General features: G+C 38.5%; 1 protein-coding gene and 1 long non-coding RNA gene across 2 annotated transcripts in view; one reads left to right on the forward strand and one right to left on the reverse strand.

Moving 5' to 3' along the window:
* LOC143757271 (uncharacterized) overlaps nucleotides 1–9,915 on the forward strand; it is a 158,403-nt gene that overhangs the window by 134,708 nt on the left and 13,780 nt on the right. The gene's annotated exons all lie outside the window — the stretch shown is intronic.
* On the reverse strand, nucleotides 57–2,946 carry LOC143757449 (arylamine N-acetyltransferase, pineal gland isozyme NAT-10). Its single transcript, XM_077248531.1, has 2 exons — nucleotides 2,816–2,946; nucleotides 57–1,155 (listed from the first exon to the last, which is right to left on the reverse strand). The coding sequence occupies exon 2, from the start codon at nucleotides 1,146–1,148 to the stop codon at nucleotides 276–278; it is 873 nt and encodes a 290-aa protein (XP_077104646.1). The 5' UTR covers nucleotides 1,149–1,155; nucleotides 2,816–2,946; the 3' UTR covers nucleotides 57–275.

Below are 9,915 nucleotides of genomic sequence, written 5' to 3' on the forward strand. Positions count from 1 at the left end.
TAGGTTCTGGGTTAGTTTTTACCCAGTTATTATAATTACTAAAATAATTAGACATTTTACAAATTAAACATTTGTTTCATATTGCCGTTGTATGCTGCCAGCTCTGCTTTAGCTGCCAGTCTACTCAAATAGTCTTTTTTATCCTTCTTGATACTCCTCTTCACTGCTTTCTTTTCTTTTATATAATCTGTTTGAGCCTTGGCTTTTGCTGCTCTAATCCTACTGCTATTGACTGCTGCTTTCTTCTTCCTATTCCTATGTAATGCTTCTGAGCATTACATGCAATAATTAGCTTTGTTATTTTTAGGTATGAACTTATTAACTAACACCACATTAAACTTTTCCCTCAACACAGCCTCTATTTCACAGTCAGGAATTTCCTTCATGTCCACAAAGTCAGAGTCCTCCTCCGGGTTGTAGGTGATCTCACTGTAAGTCCAGCCAATCAGAGCTCTGAAGCCTGTGGACGTCTGAAGGGAGCAGATGGACTTCAGCACGAACCGAGAATCTGGACTGGTCTGCAGGCATTCCAGCGTTTCCACGAAATGCTCTTTATTACGGGGTGTTAATGGGAAGCAATACATTTTTTTCATCAGGCGATGGTCAAGGAGGCTGGAATTAGCATAGGTCTGATCTTTGACCACTGGCTTCCTTGATGTCTTCTCAAGAACCCACCTCATCCCATCGTTTAGGAGGCGGAACACACCTGGAGGTTGTGGCTGATCTTTACCCGAGACCATCTCTAAGGGATACCACAGTTGGCATGACACTCCATAGCTCACATCAGTAATGTAAGGCTTCCCATCAATCTCCACCAGATTGATGAGATGAGAGTCCACGGGGTGGAAATCATTTTGGAACTTGTTGAACACCTTGGAGCCTAGTGTGGTGTATTTGTAACCCATCTCCTTTAGGACCCATGAGAACAAGAGGTTGTTTTCACAACACCAGCCTCCCCGATTGCTCTTGACTAATTTAACATAGATGATGTGCAGGTCTGTCGTGTTCTTCTCTCCGCAGTGGATGCTGAGGTTCTCAAATGGAATTTTCATAACATGCAGCTTGTGGATGGTGCGTAAAGTGTCCAGGTCGGGTTTGTCATATTGGCCTGTAAACCCGATCCTGTTGAAGTACCCTCTCAGATCCATTAGAGTCCTTTAAGAAACAATGCAAAACAGTTTTAAAGCTGAAATATTTTTTTCCCTAATCTTATTAAATACTATTCAATGTGTAGTGACAACTACCTGCATAAGTATACCATTTGCAGGTTAATTTTCCTGAAAAGTATAAACACTGTGTACTATCAAAACATTGCTCTGTTTATTTGGTCATCCCAAACAATCCAACACAGCAAACAATGAGGTGAGCGTGGGGCGGGATTATCAGATTGTCCAAACAATTGCAGATGGGGGAGTGTTTGGGTCCTTAGGCTCAGTTGAGATGAGCAAGTTTTGCACAAAAGACTGCATCCAAAATCATATACTTCCCTAGTATATATAGTATGGGTGAAAAACAGTATGTGAAGATAGTATTATGTCAGAATTCACAGTACAACAGCAGCCAAAATGTACTCATGATGACTTACTGGCACACCCATAAACCTAGTCTCCAGGAGGTTAAAGCAAATGAGGTAAAACATTTGAAAATCACCATCATGTTTTGTAAATTTGTTCAAGTTTCATTCATGCTGAGCAGCGTGTCTCACAACTGAGATGTTTTGTTTTTATCTAATGTTGTTCTGTTAAATATTAACTCTAAAATGCATCCACTTATAACAACAACAAAAAAAATGTGCGTGACATTTTAATAATAATTTGCTTTTAGCTCACATGTATTGCTTGTCCACTAAGAGAAAGTGAAAATTCTCAGCTCTTGACAGAACTTATTTGGTTCATTCTTAGGCTCCTTTGCTCTGTTAATTCTCATTTACATTCAAGGCGAGGTGTTTGTCATGTCAAATGAGCTTATTGTGTTTGCAGCTCTGTTTGGTGAAGCTGGTTGCTCTGCTTTAATAGACTTTGCCCATTCTGCAGTGTTACACAGTTTAAGAAATGTGTTGGGACTTGCAGAAAACAATTAGCAAAAATTTGCTTATATTGTAATCTTGTTTTAAGTATGTTTCAATATTTCTACTGGAAAAACAAATAGAATATATATTTTTTCAAGATAACTGGATAACAATTTTTCAAATAACAACGACAATATTATGTTTTGTACCTAAACAATAACATTTCCTACATTCTGTAATCACTAAAATTGAATATGTTCCGATATGTGAATTGCAGGTGATATTTCATTAAAAGTTACTTAAATACAACATAAATTGCAACCAAAAATAGGAAGTGAGAATGGAGTTGTGAAAAACAGAAAGATTTAAGAAGATGTGGGAGCATGGAAGCTACAAAAAGAAGATATAATGAGATAAAATAGGAAGAAAAACAAGGTCTCATTTGTTAACATTAGTTAATGTATTAACTAACAGTGAACAATATATTTTTACATTTAGTAATATTTAATGTTTGTTCACAGAGAATTAACTAATGTTAACAAATACAACTCTTGATTTTAAAAATGTATTAGGAAATGTTGAAATTAATATTAACTAAGATTAATAAATGCAGTAGAAGGCTTGTTCATTCTTAGTTAATGTCAACTAATATAGCTTACTCGTGTTAACAAATGAAACCTTATTGTAAAGTGTTACTGGAAAAAAAAAAATTAAGAAGAGTGGTAACACATCAACAGAAACATCAACAAACAATAAAATATGCCAAAATTCTTATCATTTTAATAATAATAATAAAAAAGATCTTACCCTTAGATGAAGCCAGTGAGTGAATGTCTCACAGTGTAGAGTCAGAGGTTTAAATAAATGTGTGGGCGGGTCCAAGAGTCATGGGAACGGAGCGAGGCCAGAGATTCTCTTATTATAGGAAGATGAGAGGGACTGTATCTCTTACCATTGGAGAAAGCGTAACGGCTAACTTGGATCATGTGAGGCACTTCATCCTATAATGGCAGAGAGGTCAGTGCCCGCAGTTCAAAGTTTTATGCCAGTCAGTTACAGTTTTATGTTAATCAGTTTCTTGTGGATCAGCGCGGTGGTCTTGTGTTATATCGCTAGTAAAGGTGCAGCAGGACTGCAATGTTTGTGTAATGTGCTTTACTGCGGAAAAACGAGCATGAATTCACAGTCAGAATTCACAGTACAACAGCAGCCAAAATGTACTCATGATGACTTACTGGCACACCCATAAGTCAGTTAGTTACAGTTTTATGTTAATCAGTTTCTTGTGGATCAGCGCGGTGGTCTTGTGTTATATCGCTAGTAAAGGTGCAGCAGGACTGCAATGTTTGTGTAATGTGCTTTACTGCGGAAAAACGAGCATGAATTATCTATAGCTGCAAAATTATCTATAGCTGCAAAGTACTAGTCACTGCAAACTTTTTTATCATCATTCATTTATCATCAATATTGCTATTAAATACTATGCTAACCTTTTTATCATAGTAATATATTATTACATATTGTTCGCAACAAATGGATTGTTTAGTGTAAAACTTGTTGAAGATTAGTGGACAGGTAGTCAATTCATTAAATAAGCTATTTCCTTACAAAAGCGGTTTAATTAGTGTAGTGAAGCCTCTTTCTACATTGAGATCCATTAAATAAATGGCCTCTTTTCTCCTGCGTACCGACACGGCCGCAGTGTTAGCATTAGCAGTTACGCTTTTTTAGCGTTTTTTTTACATTGAAACACACTTAAAACAAGATTACAATATAAGCAAATTGTTGAATGCAGGCTTGTGTAGCGTCTGGAGCAATCACACACACAACTTATTCATTATATTTAATGAATTGTCCGGCAAACTTACTCTCCCAACAAAGATTTGTATAAGTCCCCCGAAACTAACATCACAATGAAGCTAGCACCACTGGCAGAACTCAGTGTCCGGTTGCATTGATAAGAAGTTTTACGACCCTGGAATTCCTGAGAGATGTGACTGTTCTGAGAAGGAGAAATAAACCCTGTTAATACCATATATTCTAAATATATAACCACTTGAGAAAGGTATAAACATGTATCTAATTTTCCCATCTCATGATTTTCCTTTTGTTGTTTCCTTGTAAACTCTAATGGGTTAATGTTTCAGACTTTGCAACTATGGTTAACCCTTTCCTACGTACGTTCTAAAATAGTCAGACTGGCAGCCTGGCGTGAGTTTTTTTCTGCGACCGTTATTTTGCAATCAATCGCGTTCTAATTTCCATGGAGACGCATGAACCTTGTCACGTGACATTTCGCAGTCACAATGGCGCACACGATGGATAACCGTCTGCAGGTGAGTAGTTTGAATGTTTCGCTTTATTTTTTATTCAAAACTTCTCAAATAATTTGTTAGCGTGTACCTACTATGGTTGATATTGTTTTGTTTTTGTCGTTTGAATTTTTTTTAGCCTTTTGTTTATTATAATTCTTATGAGCCTTTTTTATATAAGGGAGAGTTTATAAACTTCCCGGGACAGGTTGTTAAAAAGAAGAACAATCCCGGAAAAACCGGGACGGGTGGCAACACTAGCTACAACAGTTTCACAGCGATTTCAATATCCTAACTACAATTAGCCTATTGCCCAATCATATTTCGGCTATCATGAGATATCATGTTACAGTTATAGCCTTGGTCTGCATTGTTCCATGAACACAGCATGCTATAAGCCAACTTCCTATAATAGCAGACAAATAGTCACAAATCTCAAGTTAAGTATTAAATCAACCATCTATAATCAACTACGACACACTCACACACATATTGCGTATCAGTGTCAAATGCATAATTTCATCTGGTGCAACTTACGAAGAGTAATAAAACCAACTGGCCTACTCACGTTCTTAATACAGCTGAAGTCGACGTTTTTGGGATTGGAATCTCCTTATGAGTTTCTGTTTCCATTCGTTTCTGAATAGGCAAAACCGAGCACGTCGCGTCCTGGTCGCGTCGCTATAACTTTACCGAGATGCTGCGGTCAGAGCGGCTCAGCGGGAAACCCCTTTTTTGTAAACAATCAGTCAAACTTCCAGGAGTTTTTTTTTTATAAGATTAGCCTATGAGTCAAACATTGCACTTAAATACACATCAATAAATATATAAATACTGCACGTAAATTATTATTATTATTAAAATAATTTATTAAATGCAAATTGGATGGAGGGGGGGCACAGGAGCTCTGTAGGCGGGCCCGGCCCCCTAAGGCCCGCCCATAGCGCCGGCCTTGAGCACATATTTGCCGTTAAATCCTTTACATCGATTTTCTTGTTTGTTTTAGTTAATATTGTTACTGAGTTTTATATCTCTCAATAGCAAAGCAGAGAAAAGCTACATGGTATGGCATTGTTGAATTATATTTTCCTAAATACAAAACATTTGAGCAAGCTGTGTGATATACATATATACAATTATATATATGGTCACACCTCACTTATAAGCTTGCTCAAATGTTTTTTGGAAATATAATTTAAAGGGATAGTTCACTTTAAAATGAAAATTCTGTCATCATATACTCACCCTCAATTTGTTTCAAACCTGTATAAATTTCTTTCTTCTGCTGAACACAAAAGAAGATATTTTGAAGAATGTCAGTAACCAGACCGATAACTGGAGCCATTGACTACAATAGTGGGAAAACATATATACTATGGAAGTCAATGGCTCCAGTTAACTGTCTGGTCACTGACATTCTTCAAAATATCTTTTTTTGTGTTTCAAGAAAGAAATTCATACAGGTTTGAAACAAATTGAGGGTGAGTATATGATGACAGAATTTTAATTTTAAAGTGAACTATCCCTTTAACGATGTCATACCATGTAGCTTTTCTCTGCTTTGCTAGTGAGATAAATATATAGTATAAGTTTAGCATTATTCATAGAATAATCTTGGTCTTGCTGCCCTGGGAAGTGGTCTGAGGGACTTCAGATGGGAAAGTCCATGGCTGTAAGGCGCAGAGGAGTGTCTAAGGCAGGTGCCCTCCTTTGGTTGGACCGCGCAATGCGCTGTACTCCTCCAGCAGCCCTCTCATCAGGTTCGTCCTGAATTGTAGGGAGGTGATTTCCTTTCCTACTCATAGTAGAGCACATCAATAGGGAGGGAGTGAGGAGAATAGAATAGTATGTGACAGTGTGGTCTGTTTATTATTGTGAATTTGTTAACACTTTATATTACATTAATTAAAAATTTATCACTTTTTATCTTGTTTATATTTATTATTAGATGATATGTATCCATTTCTCACCAGTAATTTGCCGGTAGACGATGTGGCTGTTGAGTAAAACAGTGTCAAGTACATGAAAAAAGATCTTCTTGTACCACTTGGTAGACTTTCTGGTGCATTCATGGAAACCAGTCATCATATCAGCTTTGTCAACTGCCCCCATCTTTTCTTTATACTCCAGCACACAGATTGACTTCATCCTTGGTTGCCCAGTGATGTGATCAAACTTCCCTGTGGATGCCATACCAGTTGGGTGGATTGTGGTAAGGACATGAACATCCCTCTTGTCGTGCCATTTTACTGCCATCTGTAACCCATTCTCTTCGAATTCCACCTCACCTTTTTTCATCTTACAGGTGAACTTTGGCATCCCTTTCCTGTTTGCGCTCACAGTCCCACAAGCTCCAGTGCCAAGTGACAAGAGGTGCTGGAAAAGTGTGGGACTACTGTACCAGTTGTCCACATAAAGAACATGACATTTTTTTAGGTAAGGTGCTAGAAGTGTCATCACAACGGACCCAGAAATCCCAAGTCCTGGGTAATGTTGGATGTCAGTGGTAGATCCGGTGTAAATTATCATGTCCTCCACATAACCAGTTAGCACATCACACAAAACAAAAAACTTGACCCCAAACCTGTGCCGTTTAGATGGAATGAACTGACGAAATGCCAGCCTGCCTTTCCACTTCGTCAGAGACTCATCCACACACAGATCCCTGTATGGCACAAAAATGCGACGAAAGGAGGAGGTGAGAGCAGTAAATATGTGTCTGATTTTTTTCAGCGGGTCATTGGAAACTGCTGTCGCATTGTTTGCGAAGTGAAGACAGCGGAGAGGCAGAAGGAAGCGGTCCTGTGAGAACAAAGACCCAAAAAATGGGGTCAAGAGCATGGGGTCTGTGCTCCAGTAATCACAAAGTGATGGTTTTTTTATCACCCCCATTAAGAGAACTGCCACTAAAAATGTGTACATTTCAGGGATATTTGTTGGAACCCATTTAACCAGCTTTCCTTTAATTTCCCTTTCTTGCAAGTCAGAGGCATAGCGGTTTGTTTCCTCCACAATTTCTCCCATGACATCTTCTGTGAGGAACAATTTAAAACAATTGACCTCACTGGGTGATTCTGGTGGATTTTGCACACCACACAGCTGGTTGTCAAAATTGCCTGGCCCAGGAGGATTAAAAAGGTTGGTTGCCTTCCATAACAAGGAGTTTACCTCTTCTGCCTCATTTGGGACAGGTGTCGTCGATTCATCTGCAATGTTGTCAAGAGCTTCAAGGTTTGGGGGAAGATCTTCATCGCTGTCACTCTCTGCCTCGCTGTCAAAAATCTCCTCATCAGAATTAAAAAAAATGTCCTCAATTTCCTCATTTGTCAGTTGTCGTCTTTTATATAAATTTTCTGTCATTTTCTCTGAAGTTGTGGAGCTTGATTAAAGTTGTGTCTTTAAATTAGAACAAAGGCGAGTGTGAGGTAACGGTGACGTCAGCTCTACATCATTTGTCAGCGGGAAAAAAAGACTTGCAATGCATGACAGTTCAAGTTTTAATATTAAAACCAAATCGGTTTTAATATTTAGAGAAAAAAAGATCATGTTAGTTGATCGGTAAGATATACGGGCTATGGGCACCGCCATTATTTGTTTACAACACTGAAGGAGAGTTGGACTCAGAGCCTGCTGGATTTACAACATGCAAGATCATCCATGTCTCCCGAAATATATGACAGTAACCCCCGCTTCACTGCATCTCACTCGATGCTCCTGCTTGAGGCTCACGCGCTGCTCCTGCTCCTGGTGTGAATCCACTCATTGATTAACATGCACGCACGCCGAAAAAAATATGCGGTGCTCACGCGTCGCTGACGCTTGCTTTGTGAAAAGGCTGTTTTCTCTACAAGGTGTGTTTGACTCCAATAAATATTAATATTACATCATGTTTAAAAGGTTATTTTGTTGTTATAAATATTAGTGTGCAATAATAATCTATATATTTGTTATTGTGTAATGTAATTTAAAGTGAATGAAACCTAAAATAAACATTAAAATACACTGAACAGTTGTGATAATGATGACAGCTGTGCACGTCACTCTCTGGCTCAGTGCCAGTCAAAGCGGGGAAGCAGTAAAGTAAAGTTTGAAATTTTGAATTTAGCAGTTGATCACGTGATTCACTGAACGTTCTAATCACACCGGTGTGATCGTACGCTCCAGGGACCAGCCAAGACTGATCACACGGGTGTGATCGTACGCGTCAAAGGGTTAACCAAAATCATATGTGTGGCATGTTTAATCTCTATAACTTGGAACTTTGAAGATAGAAATGACTGTGTACATGATATATCGATAACAACAACATATTAGTATTACAAGAATATTTCATAGTTCTTCATCAAGCTACCTCCCATCCAGTGTGCACATGCAAATGAGCCCTCTTGCAAACAAAGACCCATAAATCAAATTCTCCCGCCTGGAAACTCCATCTTTCTCATTGGTTGAGCCAATCCCGGGAGGCGGGACCTTTCTAAAGCTTCTAATAGCATCCTCAACAAGCCCTTCTTGCTCCTCCTTCTCGACTGCTGGTTGATGTCTGGGGGGGACCCCCACCGGGCCATGGGCCCCGGCAGGGCCCCAGACATCAACCAGCACTAAACTTCTACATGGCCTGAAATAGCTCACTCTGACGTAAATGGCACGTATGGCTAAGGTCACATCAATGGTGTGGTAGGCTGCCCTTAAAGGGTTAGTACACCCAAAAATGAAAATGATGTCATTAATGACTCACCCTCATGTCGTTCAAAGCCCGTAAGACTTCCGTTCACCTTCGGAACACAGTTTAAGATATTTTAGACTTAGTCCGAGAGCTTTTTGTCCCTCCATTGAAAATCTATGTACGGTATACTGTCCTTGTCCAGAAAGGCAATAAAGACAACATCAAAGTAGTCCATGTAACATCAGTGGGTTGGTTAGAATTTTTTGAAGCATCGAAAATAAATTTTGTTCCAAAAATAACAAAAACGACGACTTTATTCAGCATTGTATTCTCTTCCGGTTTTGTTGTCAATCCGCGTTCAAGAGGCCAGTGACACTATTACACCCTGTTACACTATTACACCCAGTACATCTATAATTCCGTTCAGTGTGCAATATGTGTGTGTGTAGACTATATTTTTCACAAAACACTTTACCTTAATGCCATTTTTAAGAGCTCAAAACTCATTCACTTCTTGGATTGAGCCCGGTCTACAGGGTGTAATGTGATTTTCGTGCATCTAACCTGGACATTGCTATTGCCAACATCAGACCGAAAATATGGCAAAACCATTTACTATGGTGATTTTTCTAAAGTATTTAAGTATTTGAAATACTCTAAATACACTCCCTTAAAATATTTTGTTACAAACTACATTTTATTTTTTCCACACCTGCAAAATACAAATTACAAAATACACTAAAGTAATTAAATACGTATTTAAAATACATTTAATTGAAATACTGCCCATGTCTGATTGTTCGCTGGTTCCCGCCTCCTTCTTCCCTGAATCACTAACCTTGCTTCAAAATGAATTATTAAAGGCAGAAGCTGAGCAAAATTCATCTAAATATGTCCATTCAGCATACTGTTTCAAATTATACAATTATGTG

This window comes from Siphateles boraxobius, unplaced genomic scaffold (assembly GCF_051911475.1).
Source record: "Siphateles boraxobius isolate OS27281-9 unplaced genomic scaffold, OSU_SipBor_1 30, whole genome shotgun sequence".
NCBI classification, from domain to species: Eukaryota; Metazoa; Chordata; class Actinopteri; order Cypriniformes; family Leuciscidae; genus Siphateles; species Siphateles boraxobius.